Below are 23,724 nucleotides of genomic sequence, written 5' to 3' on the forward strand. Positions count from 1 at the left end.
CCAAGCCCTTCAGGCGATTCTGATGCAGCTAGTCTGAGAACCACTGCTCTGGTGGGCACCGAACTGGCCACCTGAGAATCCAGAAGTTCTGGCGCCCTAATAGGAGGCTTCATAGGCTGCCTGAGGGTCTATACTCTGGGCTTTAACACTCATTTAGAATTTGGCCATTATTTAAAACAGGCTCAGTAGGCTTACATTTAATTAAGGCAGTGGCTATCTCAGAAGGAGGTCATTATAAATATTTAATGAAGTGGGGATATACACAACACATCCACATCATGGTTATCTGTGCTAACATAAATAAATAAAAGCTTCTAAGGTATCTGCTAGACTTATCCAGCGAATTTCAAAAAATGTCAGAATGCAAATACGACAGCATCGGTAAAAATTGTATCCGCTTGTTAACATGCTGTGACAATATACTTTGAATTTAAAAAAAAAAAAAAACAGTACATTCTTTTTTTAAACTCCAATTCTGTGATTTTTATTTTTAACCATTTATATACATGCATTCTGTTGTGTAAAAAATTATGTGAAGTTGTTTATAAAAATACTCATGATATACAATACAACATCCCTTCCATTCCAGAAATAAAAACATACTTTAGGAATGTGTTCAAAATTATAATTTCTGCCGCTTCAAGTTTAGCAAATATTTTGTTAAGCTTATGTACAAAGCTTACCCACAACGCCTATGTGCAAAGCACTAGATTCTGTGCAGATAAAAAAAAAAAAAAAAAACGAAACAGCAAAATAGGATCCCTGTGCTAAAGAGGAATCAGTTTAGTGCAGGAGATGTGGCATTTTCACTTTCAGTCATCTGATAATTCAAATAATTAGAGACAACGGCCTTAAATTCTCGCTGTCGGAGAGGATTTCAAGGTCCAGCTATTTCTTTTCTTATTGGTTTGTATTAGGCCAAAGTGAGTTCATTACTTTGCAGTGGGCATGGACAGAAACAGGAAAAAAACTGCTGTAGTATTAAATGCAGGAAGGAAAAGCTATGGATACAAAAAAAAAAAAATACAAGAGATGAATAATTCAGGTTCTCTGCTCCTTTATTTAAAGCATTGTTTTTAGATCATACATGGCTGATGATGCTCAGATCTGCCCTCACTAAGATGTGCTTAAATAGTTGGTTATCTTAGTCCAACCAACCTCTGAGTTATTTTGTTATTGTAATTAGCATATTTGCTATAGGTTTTTGGCACCTTGGTGGGAGAGTTTATTAGCAGGAAGGAGAAAGAGAAAACCAAGGACATTCTTCTTGGGGACCTTTTCTCTGCTCATTAGCAGGCACCAGATGAACTGAAAGCCAATTTTGCTACTTGTTAGCAGCTCTGGTAAGAGAAGAAAATTAGAAAAGGAAAAAAATAATCCTCTAGGGAAGAAATGTTGAAGTCAGATTTTGTTCTTCCTGCTGGATTTCTATAATCCTTGCTCTCCTTACCACTGATCATCATGGAAAATTCCAAGTTCTTTATAGAGGAGTTTACTTTATTCCTTTCTTTCTACCCTTGCTTTCCCCTTTCCTCTTTGTCCCAATTAAGCAGCCTATGAAATCTGGGCTCTAGAAACCACAGCAATTGGGAGCCCAATGGACAATGAGTTCTGTGGAGATTCTTTATGCATGCACCCAGCCTAACACAAACCACCTTTTAGGAAAAGAGGTTTGGGGTCAAAGAGAAAATTTAGCTTTTGAATAAAATAAACCTGAGCTCCAAGTCAGAGTTCAAACCTAGACCTTTCTGCCACCGTTGCTTTCAATATGAACCATCATCAATAACTATGATGACCCTTATGACTTTATTAAAGGAAATTATGACTTCTTTAAAGGGAATTAGAAAGCAAGATCATCAGGGCCCAAAATGTTTGAATACTTTCTAGAACGTTCCAGAATAATCCACTTTTGATTAAGCACCAATTGAGTGTGGTCAGATGACTACAATGAAATGCACAAATCTAAATATGGTTCATTTTATAATGTCAAGAATACCTTTTTTAGAGTAAAAAAAAAATTATTCACAGAAAAAAAAATATGGAAGCTAGATTTCCTAAGCCAGATTAATGCATTCTGTCTCTAGAGTAATGACTCATAGTTACATTAATACTAAGAATAATAGACCTTATAGAGGTAACCACTATCTTGGTAGATCCTTCTTCCTAGGTTAATGTTTCTCCATAAACACCACCCCTTTTTCAGCATATGCAACAGATATGAATTGGTCACCAATGCGTATTAGGGGTAAAAGGGACACATTTTTCTCTCTATAAATCATTAACCTATACAGCCTTCAACTATACTTCTCAACCCTTAATGTTCCTATACAAAATCAATCAGTCTCTGTCTGTCTATTTGTCTGTCTCCACCCTCCCTTTCCTCTTCCATTCCTCTAACACATACTTACGTACTCATACACAGAAGGCCAAGGCAACCTCCCCCCCCCACTCCACTATAATGACTCAACTTACTGTTCCTGATTAAAATTATATATATGCTGAAATTAGGATGGCCAGATAGAAGGGGTTTTTGATGCAAAATATTTTCAAAGTGAACCAAAGGGGGTTATGAGACTCCCTGAGAGCTAACATTTTCTACCTGTCCAGTCAATTTGCTTTTTACTCTTATCAAATAAAACTGCTTGCTCAAATTTCCCCAAATTTTAAAGTTTTACCTAGATTGTGAAATCTCCTAGTATTCTTGAGAAAACTAAGGTGCTAGTCTTCAACAGTAATAACACGCTATTTGCTCCATAATATATAAAAAATGTGTGTAGCAATAAGAATAGATGGTGGAAGAGCACTGCACAGTCATTTCATGCTGCTGTGCCGAGGGGCACAGGCCATTCAAACCACATAGTCAGTGACTTAATCGGTTACATTTTTCTCTGATATTTTAGACCAAAAAAAAAACCCAAAAAACAAAGAACAACCATAGCTAGTTCAGACAACACTGCCAAAAAATAGTAATAAAAATTCACTACAACTGGAAAATGCAAAGTACTTCCTAGTCATAAATCCATTACTGAACTCAATACTTCCCAAGACTACCCTTCTGGGATGCTAACTACATCAGAATGCCACAAATGTGCTAGAGAATAAAATCTAAGAACAAAGAACTAATTAGCTCCGTAGGGATACACCAGGCAAGATGACTAGTTTTTAAAGGGTAGAATGTAAATCTCCCAGTAGGGAAAACTAAGCATGAGTCACTATTCTATCTGAATCCAATTCCTTAACACATTGGGGGCTGGCCTGCAAAGTAACAGAAAGTCAACTGACAACTCTTTCTGCAGAAAGTTCCAGCAATCCAAAACAATGATCTGGAAGAGTGTTTCCTAAGTGCGTGAGAAGATGTGGGAGAACTTGCTAAACGAGAGCATGAGGAGACAAGCATATATACCCTATTCTCCTGGAGTATGGTGAAGACCTAGGGACTACTTGTATTGTGAGCCTTGATCCAGATTTCTCTAGGAATTCTCTTTTCTACCTTCATGAATCCAAAGTTCTCTACAATATTCATATTTGGACACAATCATTTTTCTCCCTGTTATTGCTTGCTTCTCAAATTGTTCTCTCTCTCTTTCCTCGTTTTCAGATAGGACAAGATTGCTATCCATTCTAATAAACTGAGAACCTATCTGCACATGCCAACTCAGTCTTGGGATGAAATTGTAGACATTCAGGAATATGTTTTTATGGAGACTGGTTTATATGGCTATGAAACCTATAGGATCAGGGATCAGCACACTGGAGCAAAGAGATAAAATAGAACCGAGGTGTTCCATTTTTGCTGTCATAGGTAGTCACCTTTGAGGTCACAGTTCCATCTGTGGGCACTAGTATCTTCAATGACAGACCATAAATAAATCCATATCATTACAATGGCTCCATGAAAGGAAACCAATTGTCCAGGGTCTTCTGAACCACTCTTCTTTCCATCACACCCCTGGTAGGAGCTCTAGGTTTGAGACCTATAGCCTCAGAGGGCCTGCTCTTACCTTCAAGCTCCTTACCTTCATCTATGCTCTTTAAAGAGTACTATCCTAGTCAATTATCCAGATCCTAGATGCCTAAATAGATAACTTAAAAGATAGTTTGTTTCCAATAATAAATACAGCTCAACCACTATACAAGACTAAACGGGCACACCAGCCCAGGGGCAAGGACAGGAAGGCAGGAGGGGACAGGAAAGCTGGATGAATAGAAATGGGAAACCCAAGGTCAAGAAGGAGAGAGCACTGACACATCACGGGGTAAGCAACCAATGTCACAAAACAATATGTGTATTAATCGTTTAACAAGAAACTAATTTGTTTGGTAAAATTTCACTTAAAGCACAATTAAAAAAAATTAATAACCAGTAAGGTTAAAAAAAAAAAAAAAAGTTTTTTCATCCATGAGTCTGTTAAATACATAGCAGCCCTCTAAAGAAACAAATATCACCCACAGTGTTTCTGAACCTTTTTTTCCACATTGCTTTCTAGACATTTATTCCTAATTGCCCTTCCCATGAGATCTTTTTTTGTTTTATTGTGGTAAGTATGTGTGTGTGTGTGTGTGTATCCACTTTTCCATTTCAACTTATACATGTACAATTCAGTGACATTAATTACATCCATCATGTTGTGTCAGCATCACTGATATTATGTTAAGGGTGATGGAAAAATTTGGAAATGGATAGTGGTGATGGTTGCCCATGAGATTTTAGTACTACATATATACTATGTATCTGTTTATGTACTGCATGTATATCTGTGTTTTTATAGTACAGTGAGTAAGATTTTTTCACCCACTAAAAAAAGAATCAATTTTCACTCCCTTGGAGAATATCACCACTGATGGGAACACATGATCTTGAAGCATTCCACAACTGAAATAATTTGGCCAGAAGTATTTAATTACTGCTTCTCTAATACTTAAAAAAAAAAAGTGGAAGATAAATCACCAAACACATCTTTCTACCTTTAGATCAGTAATCTGTTTTGAAGAGTCGCTAAGTATTACTCCATTTCCTGAGATTCTAAACGCAAACCCTCTTCCTGAAGTGCCTCGTGCTTCTTCCCTCTCCTTCCACAAAAAAAGTCTATAAAATTAGCAAATGTTACCCTCAAGTTAATGTCAACCCTGTCTGTCCTTTCAATCCCATCTTTCCTTTCTTAATCTTAATGGATTTTAGTTATGTACTAAAACACAAACACAGTCCGCCCACCACTCCCCCCCGCCCAACCACTTCAACACCTAGATAAATGCACTCACTTCTTGTCGTTTGAAGTTCTGGACATATTCTTCAAACTGTTCATCTTTTGTCTCATCAGCTTTCCCAAGCTTCTGAAGGACCTAGTTTGTGAATAAAACAAAAAGGTCTGATTTTTAATGATGTTTTCAAAGGACGATGGGCCTTTAAGTTTATAGGCAGAGCAAGGCTGTTGTTACTCTTCTGAGGAGACCTCTATCTGAGAGCACAGTTAGTTTTGTCCTGGCTTGGTGGCTTTGGAGTTGAAAAGACCTGAATTTTAATCACAGTTGTACTACTTACCAACTCTGTGACATTGAACAAGTATAATATATGTATGTATTTATTTACATATCCATCTCCTCCATTAGGCTGTAGAGGTCTTAAAGACAGAAACTATGTCTTATTTGTCTTTCTGTCCGTACTATTTGCCACAATACCTGATGCATAATAGGTACTCAATTTTGGTTGGGCAGTGAACCAAAGTTATTTGACTTAAGTGTCAATCTCCTTCAAAGGGATGCTACTAGAATCACTGGATCCAGGCACATGGTAAGTCCCCCCACCACCACCTTCTGATACTCCCTCCAATTCAGTAAACACTCAAAGAGGTCCTGGGGTGCACAGGTCCCAAGCTGAACACAGATCATCCTTGCTTTTCACGTTTCCAGAAATTGTATAGCATAGCATAAAAAAGTCACAGAACAAAAAAGTAACTGCCCCTAGATGTAAAGAGATAAAAGAAGTACAATTGGATGACAGCATAGACCCACACTTTCTCCTCTAAGGAAAACAATAGAAGGAGCCAGAACTCCCTGGGTTATAGCGCATCCACATCTTGATGCCATCTGCCTTTGACTGTAGCAGCAACAGATGGGGGGGAGGAACCACAGGACAGAGGCAGGCAAAGATCTAGCCTTTGCTAAGAACCTTTTCCAGGCCAGTCACTACATTAGGGGCTTTGTGTCTATTATTTCAGCCAATCATCACGACAGCTCATCCCTATTCTAGAGATGTACGAAATGAAACTCAGAAAGACCAAGCAACTTGCCCAAGGTTATTTCCTTCACAAGAAGCAGAACTCAGGTTCAAACCCAGTTCTTCATTCCATCCCCCACAACATCTTCCCCACAAAAGTAGTACCACCAAAGGTCTACCTACCCAATAAACTGGATACCTATTATATGGCCCTTTATTATAATATTCTTATGTAATACCTTACAATTGGAGCCCTGGTGGCATAGTAGTTAAGAGCTCAGAATTAATCAAATGGTTGTCAGTTTGGCTCCTGGGAAATCCTATGAGGCTGTTCTACTCTGTCCTGTAGCGTTGCTATGAGTCACAACAGATTCAGTGGCAAAGGGTTTGGGTTTTTTTTTTTTTTGGTTAATGAAGTCCTGGGTGATGCAAACAGTTAATGCGCTTGGCTGATAATCAAAAGGCTGGAGGTTCACGTGGACCCAGAAGCACCTTGAAAGAAAGGCCTGACGATCTACTTTCAAAAGGCAGTGATTGAAAATGCTATGAAACACAGTTCTACTCTGACACATGTAGGGTCATCATAAGTCTAATCAACTGGACAGCAATTCATTTTTTTTAATGCAGTTAAAAGCTTTGAGTTGCCAGCCACCAGAAAATAACCTGGACAGCCATGGTTCCAAATTTTTCCTGAGGAAAATCCATTTGAATTGAAGAAGCACATTTTCAGGCAAAGACATGTTCTTCTATTCAGCAATGCTTTCTGGAAGAGACTGTGAAGGAGGGGGGAGGGTAAATGATGGAACTGGAAGAGAGCAGACCCTTTGTGGACTCAGAGGGTGGAAATAAAGGAGAGATCCCAGACAGGACTCATTCTGTTACCCAAATAATCAGGACCGTTTCTGATGGAAACAAAGGCATTTTGGAAAAGAAAGTAGTAAATATGCATTGGTGAAAGCAACAATCACCCAGAGTATGCAAATGATTTCCTCAGAGGACAGTGATTTACAGAACGGAAATCACAATTGTACTCAGACTGTTTAACAATGAGGGTAGGAAGAAGGTAGATAATATTACTCTTTAGAAATAACATGGAGGAGTGAGTTTCCTTGAGTAACAAAATAGGCACTAAACATGTTTTTTTCTAGATATTTTCTTCGCTCATATCTTTTTTCCCCTTAGACACTTGGTTTATAGTGTTTTGAACAAACCTAAGTATTTTATTTATTCAATAAGTCAGAGTCGATGCAAACGCCTCCAACAGATAAATTTTCTCTGGAAGAAAACAGCAATTATTCTAAGTATACCAGTGAAAAGTAATTCTGTGTTCTTCTATCCTAAAAGTAATTATTGATAAAATATGCCAGTATTCCTTCCTTTCAAGGGCAGATTATCCAGTAAGCAAGGTAGGCACTTGCTTAGGGCATCAACAAAACAGGGGCACCAGTTGTCCAAACCAAAGGCCCATGGATGCCAAGCCAACAGGACACAGGGAAAAGCAAGAGAACTGACAGATAAATGAAACTGCTGCTAGCTCCAGGGCCTGAGAATGTGCCAGCTGGAAATCGGGTTCATGCACGGTCACAATCTTTCCATTTGTTCATTCATAATCACAGCATTTATTACAAAACAAGCATCAAAGCTGAAGTAAGAGACGTTTAAAACAAAGTAGGCGGAAGTCAATTTTTCATTGAGCGAGTTCACAGCATTTTCCATTGACTGTTGAATTAGCTAAGTTCACTGACTCGTTTTCTTGTTGCAGAATATATGGAGTATTGTTCTTGTAGAAAATACGGTACATAGTAAAAATTTTAGTGCCCTGCATCCACTAAAAATTTTATAATACAGTTCATCTCATTCCACTAAAATGGTATATGCCACTTCTACATTTAATTGCTAATATTATAGTTGCATTTAAAAGGAAGTTACATCATGGATAGCTAAGACACACATGCACATATATATACACACACACACATATGTTTATGTAACTCACAAATCCTGTTCATATATGTGAGTGAGCATTGGTGGATTCACCACAATTATCAGTGTGTAGGTCCTCACATCCCTTAATCTGGCCCTGCTTCCTTTCCCCTGTCATTAATAAAATAAGATAGTTTTTAAAAATAAAACTATGTGCAAACTCACAAGAACATTACTGATTAACATCACTCAATTTTATTTCACAAACAATATTACACGTGCATATGAAAGATGTTATTCCTCAAAACATATTTTTAAAAAGTTGAACAGATGCAGTAACACAAATATTAAAAAACTTATCACTTCACTTATTAATAACTTCCTGCCACTTTCATAAGAATCTCTCTGAAAGAGGGAACAGAAAGCACCGCATTTTTAGAGGAATCAGGCACTGTAACTAGGAAACGATTAATGAGCATAAGAAATTTGTTGTTTTTGTTGTTGTTAGATACCACTGAATCAGCTCTGATTCATAGCAACCCTATGTACAAGAGAATTGCCCGGTCCTACACCATCTTCACAATCCTTGTTATGTTTGAGCCCATTGTTACAGCCACTATGTCAATCTATTTAGTTGAGGGTCTTCCTCTTTTTCACTGACACTCTACTCTACCAAGTATGATGTCCTTCTCCAGGGACTGGTCCTTCCCGATAACATTTCCAAAGTAAACAAGACGAAACTTCACCCTCCTCACTTGAAGGAGCATTTTGGCTGTACTTCTTGCAAGACAGATTTTTTTGTTCTTCTGACAGTCCATGATATATTCTACATCCTTTCCTAACACCATAACTCAAAGGCATCAATTCTTCTTCCGTCTTCCTTATCATTGTTCAGCTTTCATATGCATATAATGCAATTGCAAATTCCATGGCTTGGGTCAGGTGCACCTTAGTCCTCAAAATAATATCTTTGCTTTTTAACACTTCATAGAGATCTTTTGCAGCAGATTTGTGCAATGCAATACGTCGTTACGATTTCTTGAATTCTGCTTCCGTGGGCATCAAGTAAAATGAAATCCTTGACAACTTCAGTCTTTTCCCCATTTTTCATGATGTTACCTGTTGGTCAAGTTGTGTGGATTTTTGTTTTCTTTATGTTAAGGTGTTATCCAGGCTGAGGTCTGCAGTCTTTGATCTTCATCAGTAAGGTTTCAAGTTCTCTTCATTTTCAGCAAGTAAGGTTGTGTTATCAATGAGTCTTTATCCAATCCTGATGCCACATTCTTCTTCACATATATTCCAGCTTCTCGGATTATCTGCTGAATATACAGAGGGAATAAGTATAGCAAAAGAATACAACCCTAGTCCACTCCTTTCCTGATTTTAAACCACACATTATTCCCTTATTCTGTTCAGACAACTGCCTCTTGACCTATGTACAAATTCTGCAGGAGCAAAATTAAGAGTTCTAAAATTCCCATTCTTTGCAATGCTATCCATAATCTGTTATGATCCACACAGTTGAATCCCTTTGCATAATCAATAAAACACAGGTAAACATCTTTCCGGTATTCTCTGCTTTCGGCCAAAATCCATCTGACATCAACAATGATATCCCTCGTTCCGTGTCCTCTTCTGAATCTAGCTTTAATTTCTGGCAGTTCCCTGTTGATGTACTGCTGCAACTGCTTTTGAATGACCTTCAGCAAAATGCTACTTGTGTGTCATACTAATTGTTTGATAATTTTCTCATTCCGTAGAATATGGACCTCTTCCAGGTGGTTGCCCAGGTAACTGTCCCCCAAATTTCTTGGCATAGATGAGTGAGAACTTCCAGGGTTGCATCAGTTTGTTAAAACATTTCAATTTTTATTCTATCACTGTCTTCAGTGCAGCTTGGACTTCTTTCAGTGCCATCGGTTCTTGATTATATGCTACCTCCCGAAATGGTTGAACATAGACGATTCTTTTTGATACACTGACTTTCTGTACTCCTTCCATCTTCTTTTGATGCTTCCTGCATAATTCAATTTTTAGCCCATAGAATCTTTCAATATTGCAAATCTAAGCTTGAATTTTTCTTCAGTTCTTTAGGCTTCAGAAATGCTAAGCACGTTCTTCTCGTTTGTTTTTCTTCCAAATTTTTCAGAAATATAATACAGTACTTAATCATTTGTGAGATTAAAAAAAAAAAGGTGAGGAACAGAAAAGAGCCAAGGATAACCTAAGGTTTCTTCTGGGGAGACAGAGTAGGTTGTGGTTCCTTCAAACAAAATAGACATCATGTTTGATATGCAAAGTTTGAGACACTTCTGAGGCATCCAGGTAGAGATATGGTAGATAGCTAGATGTGAAGTTCTGAAAGAAATGTTCTCAGCTACAGATATTCTCTGGAAGTCATCAGAATATGACAGGGTGTGTGTTGTTTTTGGCATGTCTAGTCTATGTCTAGAGTGTATGAGAAAGCCCAGGGAAAGTTTGGTGTGAGAAAAGAGGTAAGCCAAGGACCCACGCACCAAACCCAGTGCAGCGAAGTTCATTTTGACTCATAGCAACCCCATAGGACAGAGTAGAACTTGCTCCAGAGGGTTTCCAAGGCTGTAATCTTTATGGAAGCAGACTGCTGCATCTTTCTCCCACAGAGAGGCTGGCGGGTTCAAACAGTCAACTTTTTGGTTATTGGTTAGCAGCCAAGCACTTAAAAACTCTGCCACCAGGGCTCCTTGAACCAAGGGCAGATCCCAGGAAAATCAAAATTTGAAAATGAGCAGAGGAAGTGGATCCTTGGAATAAGACTGGGGATTGGAAAGTGTGAATGAATTTATAGAAGCCAAAGAAGACAGTTTCAAAAGTTGCAGAGAACTCATGTAAGAGAAAGACCAAAAAACCCTGAAAGTGTCCACTGGATTTGGCAACTAGAAGGTCCCTGGGGACCCCGCCAAGGGCTACTTAATGGAATGGTAGAGTCAGAAAGTAGATCATAGTAGACTGAGTAAATAGGAGGTAAAAATTAGAGAAAACAGGCTATGCTACTCTTTCCAAAACCTGGGGCATGCAGAGTCAAAGGAGGATTTTCCAAAATGAGTGAAGCCTGATCATATCTACAGGCCAGGGTGAACTGACCACAGAAAGAGGTGAAAGCTATGAGAAAGAGGATCACACGATAAGAAAGGGCTCAAAAGGGTTAAGAGTGGTGGGATCTAGGGCATGGGTGGAAGGAACAGGCACTACTATTCCTCAGAAACAGGAGGAAGGATTACTGAAGGCAGAGAAGTTTGCTTGTCTGAGAGAAAAATTTGAGCAACCTCATTAGTTAATAGATCCACCTTTCCTGTGATGTGAGAACCCCAATCATCACCTGAGAAGCAGGGGGCTAGGTTGTGGTAAAGGCCTCACGGAGCAGCGAAAGGTTCAGATGTGGCATTGGGAAAGGCAAGAACCGAAAAGTACTTTTGGATGGAACCAAAGGCCGAGTTCACTCAGAATACCTGAATGTGCGCTTGCCCACACCTAAGCCCTTTTGTGATTTCTCTCTAGCAGCCATGATGCAGATGATAAGATTGATCGGCTACACAGAAAATATCTTAAGGCACAAAAGACACAGAAACCTAGAGTTGAGTTGACTAAAAACATATCTTTTGCCTTATTTTATGTCACAAAATATTTGGCAGAGGGTTTATAATTGAGGTGGCCTTGCTCGTTCACCTCTCCACTGGATATGTTGAAAATAGCAATTAAGTCTGGACATTCTGGCCCCATGGATGTTACAAGAGGGTTACTGTATATTCATGCAGCTGATACTCAAGTATTGACAACGACATGACATGTCTTCCACTTAGAGGAAAAAGAAGAAAGTTCTGTGCCTGGTACATTTTAGTTTAGGACTAAACATCTTTTACTTCAAAAGTAATTTCATCTAGGTTGGCACTTTACTATTTGAAAACGGTAAGGTTTTCATTAGCATCACTGTTGCTGCTGTTTTCCAAACATGAAATAATATTCCAAATTGAACAAGCTTTTTCAAACTTCACCCCTTTCAGTAAGACTCTGAAGTATTTTCTCGACCATAGTCCCAATGCAGAATTACTGATATACTGCTAAGAGATACCACAACATAGGCAAGTAAAACAATAAAATCGGAAGGAAAATGCAGGACTACTGCAATTTGTAATAAATCCCCCTTCAGCGTCTCCTGAAGCAGTTCCCCAGCTAGGATTATTAGAGCTGTGCCAGTGATGGGGGACTCACAGTCTTTGCTAGAGCGTCTGTCCATGTATAAACCACCTAAGAATAAGCCCCGAAAATTTAGAGTTCTGTGATTTGGGCAGCTGCCCCACCCTGTAGGAAACTGAAGCCAAAATTCTGATTGGGTTTCAGGTCCTCATAGTCCAGAGCACCTTAAATACCAACTATTGCAGTGGTACCACCACACGTCTGTCAGTTTGCCACACTATGGTGGCTTGTGTGTTACTGTGAGGTTGGAAGCTATGACACCAGTATTTCAAATACCAGTAGGGTCAGATTTTAGCAGAGCTAGGAAGAAGGACCTGGTGATCTACTTACAAAAAAAACCTTATGGATAGCAGCAGAACATTGTCTGATATATTACTGGAAGATGAGACCCTCAGGTTGGAAGGCACTCAAAATACAACTGAGGAAGAGCTGTCTCTTCAAAGTAGAGTCAGCCTTAATGACATGGATGGTGTAAAGCTTTTGAGAACTTCATTTGCTTATGTGGCATGACTCAAAATGAGAACAAACAGTTCCAAACACCCATTAGTCATGGGAATGTGGGATATATGAAGTATAAATCAAGGAAAATTGGAAGTTTCAAAAATGAAATGAAAGGCTTGAAGATTGATATCCTGGGCATTAGCGAACTGAGATGGACTGGTATGGGCCATTTTGAATCAATCATATGGTCTACTATGCCAAGAACAATAAATTGAAGAGGAACCACGTTGGATTCATTGGCAAAAAGAACATTTCAAGCTCTATCCTGAAGTGCAACACTGTCAGTGACAGGATAATATCCACACGCCTACAAAGAATACCAGTCAATACGACTACTATTCAAATTTACACACCAACCACTAAAGCCAAGCCAAAGATGAAGAAATTGCAGATTTTTACCAATTTCTCCTATCTGAAATTGATCAAACATGCAATTAAGATGCATAGATAACTACTGGTGATTGGAATGCGAAAACTGGAAACAAAAAAGAAGGATCGGTAGTTGGAAAATATAGCCTGGTGATAGAAACAACATGGGAGATCACATGAAAGAATTTTGCAAAACCAGTTCCTTATTCATTGCAAGTACCTTTTTTCAACAACATAAACGGTGACTATACACGTGGACCTCACCGGATGGAACACACAGGAATCAAATCAACTACATCTGTGGAAAGAGACAATGGAGAAGCTCAGTATCACCAGTCAGAACAAGGCCAGGGACCAGCTGTATGACAGACCATCAATTTTTCATATGCAAGCTTAAAATGAAACTGAAGAAAATTAAAACAAGTCCACGAGATCCAAAGTATGACCTTGAGTATATCGACCTGAATTTAGAGACTGCCTCAAGAACTTTTATTTTTTCAAGAACAGATTTTTATTGTGTTTTAGGTGAAACTTAACATAGCAAATTGGGTTACCATTTAACAATTTTTATACAACTTTTTCCATGACATTGGTTACATTTTTCAAGTGTCAAAATTCTCATTATTTCCACTCTAGTGTTCTGTTCCCATTAATCTAGCTTTCCTGCCCCTCCTTACCTTCTCATCTTCGCTTTGACTGTTTGGTCTCATATAGTTAATTATTTAAGGCAGCATGGTATTCACGGGTTACATTGTTTTACAAGCCAATCTATTATTTGAATGAAAGGGTGATCATCAGGAGTGACTTCAGATCCAAATTCAAAGGATATCTTAGGGCAATAGTCTCAGGGGTTCCCTCCAGTCTCTATCAGTCCACTAAGTCCGGCCTTTTTTAGGAATTTGAGTTTGTTCTACATTCTTCTCCCATTCTAACTGGGACCTTCTATTGTGTCCCTGGTCAGAACGGTCAGTGGTGGTAGCCAGACACCATCTAGTTCTTCTGATCTCAGGCTAGATGAGGTCATGGTTAATGCGGGCTATTAGTCCTATAGACTAGTTTCTTCTTTGAGTCTTTTGTTTCCTTCATTCTCTTTTGTTCCAGACGAGTAGAGACCAATAGTTCTCTCTTAGACGGCCACTTGCAAGCTTTTGAGAGCCCAGATGCTATTCACCAAACTAGGATGTAGAACATTATCTTTATGAACTATGTTATACCATTTGACCAAGTTTTTGCAAGAGACTATGGTCCCAAGCCTTCAAATCCAGTAAACCGATCCCTCGAGGTGTTTGGTTATGTGTACGAAGTATTCGTAACTGTTTCCCCTATGTGGTTTATTATAAATACAAATCTGTACATAACATATATATATACATATGCCTACAGATATGCCTGTACATGCAAACCTGTATACTGATATGAGCCTTTCTATACATACATATGCATACATGTTTACCTATGTAACCATACACATTTTTTTTGCTCGTTATTGTTGTTGCAAAATTGTATGTTTTAACATTTACCAAAACTGTCCCTTATTCCTGCCTACTTCTTAGTATCTTCATATATCTTGGACAAGTTGTGCAGACTTCACCCATATTGGGTACTGCCTTTCCCATCACCAAAAATAACAAGTGTCTACCATTTAGAAAGTGATTCCCTCTCCCCCCTCCCATCCTTGGTGTCCTTAAAGAACATTGCTTTCTGTGTATACCTATTCTTGACCTTCTTATAAAAGTGAGGCCATAAATATTCCTCCTTTTCTGATTGACTTATTTCACTCGGCATAATGTTCTCCAGATTCATCCATATTAAAAGTTGTTTCACAGACTCCTCACCATGTTTATAGTTGCGTAGTATTCCATTGTATGTATGTACCACAATTTGTTTATCCATTCATCTGTTGATGGGTACTTCAGATGTTTCCATTTTTTTACTATCGTAAATAATGCTTCAATGAACATAGGTGTGCCTATGTTTATTCGTGTCACTGCTCTTATACTTCTAGGATAGATACCTAGGAGTGGGACTGCAGGATCAGAAGGTATTTCTATTTCTAGCTTTTTAAAGAAGTACCATATTGTTTTCCATAGAGTTTGTAGCATCTTACACGGCTACCAGAAATGTATAAGGGTTCCAATCCCCCCATGACTTCATTAGCATCTGCTGTTTTCCGTTTTTTTTTTTTATTAGAGCTGTTTTCACAGGGGTGAGATGGTATCTCATTTTGGTTTTCATCTGCTTCTCTCTAATGGCTAATGGGAGCCCTGGTGGCACAGTGGGGTAACAGTTCCGCTGCTAACCAAAAGGTCTACAATTCAAATCTACTAGCCGCTCCTTGGAAACCCTATAGGGCAGTTCTTCTCTGTCCTATAAGGTTGCTGTGAGTCAGAATTGACTGTACAGCCATGGGTTTGGTTGGGTTTGGAACAGCTAACGATTGCGAGGATCTTTTCATGTATTTGTTGCCCACCTGAAGTGTCTGTCCACACTTTTTTTGACCATTTTTGATTGGATTATTGGTCTTTTTATTGTTGAGTTGTTGAAGTTTTCTGTATACTTTAGAGATGAAACCCTTATGAGATATGTCCTTGACAAAGATTTTTTCCCTGTCTGTAGGCTCTTTTTTTTACCATCTTGGCAAAGTTTTTGATGAGCGTTAAGTATTTAATTTAGGAGGTCCCAGTTATTTATCTCCTCTTGTTTGTGCATGTTTATTTTTGTCTGGTAGACTATGCTGAAAATTAGTTCCTTAGTTTTGACCCTTTGTTTTCATCCAGGAATTTTATAGTTTTAGCTTTAACATTTAGGTCTCTGGTTCATTTTGAGTTAGTTTTTGTGCACGGTATGAGGTATAGATCCTGTTTCATGTTTCTGCATATGGATATCCAGTGTTACTAGCAACATTTTTTAAAGATGCTGTTTCTTCCCCATTGAATGGACTTTGAGCCTTTGTGGAAGATCAGCTGCCCATAGATGGATGGATTTACTTCAGCGCTCTCAATTCTATTCCATTGGTCTATGTGTCTGTCATTGAACCAGTACCAGGCTGTTTTGATTACCATGGCTGTATAGTAAGTTTTGAGATCAGGAAGTAAGAGGCCTCCCATTTTATTCTTCTTCTTCAATATTGCTTTAACCATTCATGGCCTCCTTCTTTTCCATATAAAGTTCGAGATTAGTTTTTCCATTTCATTAAAGAATGATGGTGGGATATGAATCAGGATTGCATTATATCTATAGATCACTTCTGGAAGTATTGACATTTTCACAATGTTAAGTCTTCCAATCCATGAGTATGGAATGTTTTTCCATTTATGTAGATCTCTTTTGGTTTCTTGAAGTAGTATTTTATAGTTTTCCTTGTATAAGTCTCCTATGTCCCTGGTTAGGTTTATTCTTAGATATTTTATCCTTTTGGGGGCTATTGTAAATGGTATTGATTTCTTGATTTCCTTTTCAGAGTCCTTGTCAGCGTAGAGGAACCCACCTGATTTCTCTGTGTTGATCCCGTACCCTGCCACTTTGTTGAATCCTTCTGTAAGTTCCAGTAACTTTCCTGTGGAATCTATGGGATTTCTATGTATAGGATCATGTTACCTGTGAATAAGGATAGTTTTACTTTCTCCTTTCCAGTTTGGATACCCTTTATTTCCCTTTCTTGCCTACTGCTCTAGCTAGAACTTCCAGTAAAATACTGAATAAGAGTAGTGATAAAAGACATTTTTGTCTCATTCTTGTGGTCAAGGGGAATGCTCTCAATCTTACCCCATTGAGAATATTGGTTTTGCATATACCCCCTTAATAATTTTGATGAATTTTCCTTCTATTCCTATTTTGCAGAGAATTTTTATCAGCAAAATGACTTTTCTGTGTTGACTGAGATGATCATGTGATTCTCTTCCTTTGTTTAATTTATGTAGTGAATTACATTGATGGATTTTCTAATGTTTCTTCCCATCCCCAGTATGAATCCCACTTGGTCATGACACATTTCTTTTTTTTTAATATGCTGTTGAATTCTGTTGGCTAGAATTTTTTTTGAGAAAGTTTGCATCTATATTCATGAGGGATATTAGACTGTGCTTTTCTTTTTTCATGGTTTCTTTGCCTGGCTTTCATGACAGGGTTATGTTGGCTTCATAGGAAGAATTAGGGAGTGTTCCTTCCTTTTCTATGTTCTAGAATAGTTTGAGTAGGATTGGTGTCAACTATTCTCCAAATGTTTGGCAGCATTCTCCAGTGAAGCCATCTGGGTTGGGGCTTTTATTTTTGTTGGGAATTTTTTTTATGACATCTTCAATTTCTTCTTTTGTTACACAGCTGTTCGAATTTTTAACCTCCATTTATGTTAGTTTAGGTAGGTACTGTGTTTCTAGAAATTTGTCCATTTCTTCTAGATTTTCTAAATTTGATGGAGTATAATTTCTCATAATATTCTGTTATGATCCTTTTTATCTTCACTGGTTCTGTTATAATGTCACCCATCTCATTTCTTATTTTAGTTATTTGCATCTTCTCATTTTTTTCCTTTGTCAATTTGGCCAGTGGTTTATCAATATTATTGATCCTCTCAAAGAACCAACTTCTAGCCTTGTTGATTCTTTCTATTGTTTTTCTGTTTTCTATTGCCTTTATTTCTGCTTTGTTCTTCATTATTTTCTTTTCTGTGGTGACTCTGAACTTCTTTTGCTGCTACTTTCCAATTTGTTCAAGTTGTAGGAATAAGCTATTGATCTTGGCCTTCCTTCTTTTTTGATGTGTGCACTTCTACAAATTCTCCACTGAGAAATGTTTTTGCTATGTCCCAAAGGTTTTGGTATGTTTTGTTTTCATTCTCAGTTGATTCTAAGAATTTTTTAATTTCATTTTTAATTTCTTCTACTACCCAATAGCTTTTAAGTAAGGTGTTATTAAATTTCCATGCATTTAACTTTTTTCCTTGTTCTTACTGTTATTGGTTTCTAGTTTTAAAGCATTATGATCAGAGAAGATGCTTTGTACTATTTCGATGTTTTTCAATTTATTGAAGCTTGCTTTGTGGCCTGATATATGTCTACTCTGGAGAATGATTCATGTGCATTGGAGAAGAATACGTACTGCGCTGCTGTTGGGTGGTATGATCTATATATGTCTATGAGGTCTATTTGGTTCAGTGTGCTTTAGATCTTCTGTATCTTTTTGAATTTTTTTCTAATTGTTTTGTCCATCATTGAAAGTGATGTGTTAAAGTCTCCTACTATTTTTGTAGAACTATTTCTCTTTATAATTCTTCTAGAGTTTGTTTTATCTATTTTGGAGCTCTGTCATTGGGTATGGAGCCCTGGTGGCACAGTAATTAAGCATTCAGCTGCTATCCAAAAGACGGGCTGTTTCTATCCACCAGCTGTTCCTTGGAAACACTATGGGGCAGTTCTATTTTGTCCTACAGGATCACTATGAGTCAGAATCAACTTGACAGCAATGGTTTAGTTTTTTAGTTTTGTCACTGGGTGCATAAATATTTATTATGGATATGTCCTCTCATTGGATTGATCCTTTAATCATTATATAATGCCCTACTTTGTCTCTAATAATGGATTTTGACTTAAAGTATATTTTATCAGAGATTATTATTGCCACTCCAGCTCTTCTGGTTACTGCTTGTGTGATATATTTTTTTCCACCTTTGATTTTTAACCTATTTATGTCTTTGTGGTTAAGGTGTGTCTCTTGTATGCAACATATTGATGAGTCTTATTTTTTTTTAATCATTCTGCCACTCTGTAATGTAATTATTACATTACACCAATGTAATGTAATAATTACATTCAGCGTGATTATTAATAAGTATGATTTACTGCTGGCATTTTGTTATGCTTTTCAATGTGAGGTTAATGATTTCTTTGTTTCGCTTAATTTTTTGTTCTGAGTTCTATTTGTGTATGGATTTTTTTCTCATTTCCTTTGTTGTTGTTGATTTTATGTTTTCTGAGTCTTTTTGGTTTTATTCTTCTTTATTTTGGTGAGTAGATTTAATAATTTTATTTATGGTTATGCTGAAGTTTACATTTCTCTTCCTAAGTCTAAAACAGTCTGTTATATCTTAATACAGCCTTGACTTCCAATGTATATGGAAAATCCATAACTATGCCAATTTATTCTCTCTTTTTTGTTTTGAAAAAAAAAAAGTTTTGAAGCTATTGTCATTTCCAGGTTGACAACTCTGGTTCCCTGCTTTCAGTTTTTCAGCTTTACTTCACATTTGAGAATTCTTTGTCTGGGTTGGTATCTGGGTGATACTGTCATGTGTCTTAGCCTAAGGTCTGATATCATTGGTTCTCTGTCCGAAAGACTTCCTTTAATATTCCTTGTAAGGTTGGTCTGGTCTTTATAAATTCCCTTAATTCCTGTTTGTCTGGGAATGTCCTAGTTCCACCATCATATTTGAAAGACAGTTTTGCTGGATATGTGATTCTTGGTTGGCAATTCTTTTCCTTCAGGGTTTTATATATGTCTTCCCACTTCCTTCTTGCCTTCATGGTTTCTGCCTAGAAATCAGTGCTAAGCCTTAACAGTGCTCCTTTTTAGGTAATGTTTTATTTTTCTCAAGCTGCTCTCAGAATTCTTTCTCTGATTTTGGAAAGTTTGATTATAATACATCTTGGTGACTTTCTTTTGGGGTCTATTCTACATGGGATTTGCTCAGCTTCTTGGATGGAAACCTCTTCTTTCATGATATTAGGGAAGTTTTATGTCAATAAATCTTCAAATATTCTCTCTGTGCTTTTCTCTCCTCCTCTTCTGGAATTCCAATTACATGTAAATTCTTCCTCTTGATAGTGTCCCACACAACTCTTAGGCTTTCTTCATTTCTCTTCATTATATTTTCTGATTGCCCCTCAAACAGATTAGTATTAAGGGAGTTGTCCTCTATTTCACTGATTCTTTCCACCATTGCTTCAATTCTGCTTCCATGTTCTTCCACTGAGTTGTCTATTTCTGGTATTTTATTGTTGATTTTTCTGGATTCTAGTTGATGCTTTTGTATAGTTTCTAATTCCGTATTTATTTTGTCAGTTTGTCCTTCTTTTGTTTTCCTGAATTATACTAGGGCTTTGTGTTTTCCTTGATCTCTTTGAGGGTCCTGTATAAAGTCTTTTGAATTCCTTATCAGGTAGTTCTATTGCCATTTCTTCCTCAGAAATGTTTTATGACCCTTTATTTTGCTAACTTGTTTGAGGCATCTTATTCTTTTTGTTCATATGTTTGTTATTGTCTGCTGTCTCCATGGCATTAAGGTGTTAACTTATTTACATATTTCTTTATTGATGATATTATGTTTGTTTTGTGCTTTTTTAATTATTATTATTTGTTTTGATGTATCCGGAGCTTTGTTTATTCTCTTTCTCATTAGAATGTCTTTCTTCCTTTGTATTATTGTAATTATTGTTGCTTTATGGCTCTGATTTACGTGTGACTCTGGTGGAGTCTGTTGACTGGGTATGATTTCCTCTCACTAGTTGGTATGGTGGGTCTCACCCACATGCAAGTCCTCTGTGGTAAGGCTCATATGCCTTCCATTACTGGCTTGAGTGGAGGTTGGGGAGCAGGTTCTTTCCCTGATATTGGGTGGTCAGGGTCCTTCCATAGCCCTTGTGAGACCTTGAAATCCTTCAGGCTTGTGCTAGAAGTTACTGAATTCAGGAATTGGCTGAGTATAGGATGGGTGCTGCTGCAACTGGCCAGTCTTTGGGTGTTGGCAAAGGAAGTGCCTGCTTGTCATTGGGCAAGGGTGCTGTTGGTGCCTGCCGAGATGTACCTGGAAGTCACTGGTAATGGGATGTGCCTGCTGGGGTGTGCAGAGTGGCCACTGGAAGGGTACACAGGGGTGCATCTGCTAGTCACCGGCTGGGGCTTGCGGCACACCTACTAGTTGCTGGGAAATGATGCAAGGTGCATTTCCAGTTATTGTGTGTGCATGGTGGGATTGTGCTAGTCACCCAGCTAGCAGGTGAGGTCAAGAATAGATTTGAGTTGCAATATTGGAGTATTCCATGGGCAAAATATTTAATGGTGCAGCAATCATCAAAAGAAGAGGGAAAGAATACACAGTCACTATAACAAAAATAATTTGTTGATATTCAACCACTTCAGGAATTAGCATCTGATCAAGAACTGATGGCACTGAAGGAAGAAGTCCGAGATGCACTGAAGGCACTGGCAAAAAACAAGGCTCCAGGAACTGATGGAACACCAGTTGAGATGTTTCAACAAACAGCTATAATATTGGAAGTGTTCACTTGTCCATGCCAAGAAATTTAGAAGATGGCTACTTGGCCAACTTACTAGAAGAGTTCCATATATGTATCCATTTCAAAGAAAAGTGCTCCAGTGGAATGTGGAAATTATTCAATAATATCATTAATATCACACACAGGTAAAATTTTGCTGAAGATTATTCCAAAACAGGTGCAGTGATAAATCAACAGGGAACTGCCAGAAATTCAAGCCGGATTCAGAAGAGCATGTGGAACGAGGGATATCATTGCTAATATCCGATGGAGCTTGGCTGAAAGCAGAATATCAGAAAGCTGCTTACCACTGTTTTATGGACTGTGCAAAGGCATTCAACTGTGTGCATCATAACAAATTATGGATAATATGCTGAAAAGTGAGAATTTCAAAACACTTGACTGTGCTCATGCAGAACCTGAACATAGATTAAGGGGCAGTCATTCAAACAGAACAAGGGGATACTCTATGGTTTAAAATCAGGAAAGGTGTGCATCAGGGTTCTATCCTTTCATCATACTTATTCAATCTGTATGCTGAGCAAATAATCTGGACTATATGAAGAAGAACGTGGCATCAAGATTGGAGGAAGACTCATTAACAACCTGTGATATGCAGACGACACAAACTTCCTTGATGAAAATGAAGAGGACTTAAAGCACTTACTGATGAACATCAAAGACTACAGATTTACACCTCAACATAAAGAAAACAACAATCCTCGCAACTGGACTGATAAGCAACAGCATGATAAATGGAGGAAATATTGGAGGTGTCAAAGATTTTATTTTACTTGGATCCATAATCAATGCCCATGAAAGCTGCATTCAAGAAGTCAAATGATGTACTGCCTTGGGCAAATCTGCTGCAGAAGACCTCTTTAAAGTGTTCAAAAGCAAATACAACACCTTGAGGACTAAACTGTACCTCACCTACACCATGGTATTTTCAACTGCATCATATGTATGTAGAAATCCTGGTGGCATAGTGGTTAAGAGTTTGACCGCCAAGCAAAAGGTCAGCAGTTCGAATCCACCAGGCACTCCCTGGAAACCCTACGGGGGCAGTTCTACTCTGTCCTATAGGGTCGTTATAAGTCAGAATCGACTCGACGGCAGTGGGTTTGTTTTTTGGTTTTTTTTTTTTCCATATGTTTGTGAAAGCTGGATAATGAACAAGAAAGATCAAAGAAGAATTGATGCCTTTGAATTACGATGATGGTGAAGAATATTGAATATTCTGGACTGCCAGAAGAATGAACAAATCTGTCTTGGACAAAGAACAGCCACAATGCTGCTTAGAAGCAAGGATGGCAAAACTTCACCACAGGTACTTTGGACATGTTATCAGGAGGGACCAGTCCCTGGAGAAAGACATCATACTTGGTAAAGCAGAGTGTCAGCAAAAAAGAGGAAGACCTTCAACAAGATGGATTGACAAAGTGACTGCAACAATGAGCTCAAACATAACAATTGCAAGGATGGTGAAGTACTGGGCGGTGTTTAGTTCTGTTATTCATGGGGTTGCTATGAGCTGGAACCAATTCAACGGCACCTAACAACAACAACAAGATCAATCAGCAGAAAATCATCTTTGAGATTAGTTCACATGCCCCTTAATGTCCTTCACTTTGTCCTCCAGTGTTTCTTCTATGGGATTTATTTCTGTACTATTAATGACATCCACTCCTTCCTCTAGAAGATTTCAACAATACACTAGCCATCAGGGGCTGGCATGAATCTTCCTGTTATTTCAGGAAAGCCACTTGCAGAGGTTAGCAGAAATGGATAAGAGAGAGAATGTTCCAGGTCTTCTATTCCATTTGAGCAGAAATCAGATGTACAAAATCTGAGAATAATGTACGTAGAAAAAACAAGTTGCAGACATGAGTAGGTCAATGAGAAGGGACCCAGAATTCAGATATAGCAAATACCTGACAACACTGATTTCCAGTTGTGCATTACCTTGTAAGGTACCATGTTCCAGAATTTTGCTGTTTTCCTTCCTCCCCAATCCTTTAAAGTTGAAGATATCTAGTCATCTAACTTGAAAAAAAAAAAAAAAAGTCCTTCCTGGAAAAGATAGTTTGAGGAATATTGATCTAGCAAAGGTAAACTGATTTTGAGCCCGGGCATCTGATGCCTTCTCTCATTCAGAAAGGTCAGGTGCCTGCTCTCTCCTGGGTTAGGTCACCTTGTCTCAGAGCTACTTTT

The 23,724-nt window shown here is 38.0% G+C and overlaps 1 protein-coding gene across 1 annotated transcript in view; it reads right to left on the bottom strand.

The window, feature by feature from the left end:
- Positions 1-23,724, bottom strand: part of LOC100668333 (amphiphysin) — a 289,557-nt gene that overhangs the window by 150,773 nt on the left and 115,060 nt on the right. The window contains exon 2 of the mRNA XM_003406912.3: positions 5,260-5,340. Within this exon, the coding sequence (XP_003406960.1) occupies positions 5,260-5,340 (81 nt within the window). The remainder of the gene's footprint in view (positions 1-5,259; positions 5,341-23,724) is intronic.

This window comes from Loxodonta africana, chromosome 8, assembly GCF_030014295.1.
Source record: "Loxodonta africana isolate mLoxAfr1 chromosome 8, mLoxAfr1.hap2, whole genome shotgun sequence".
NCBI lineage: Eukaryota > Metazoa > Chordata > Mammalia > Proboscidea > Elephantidae > Loxodonta > Loxodonta africana.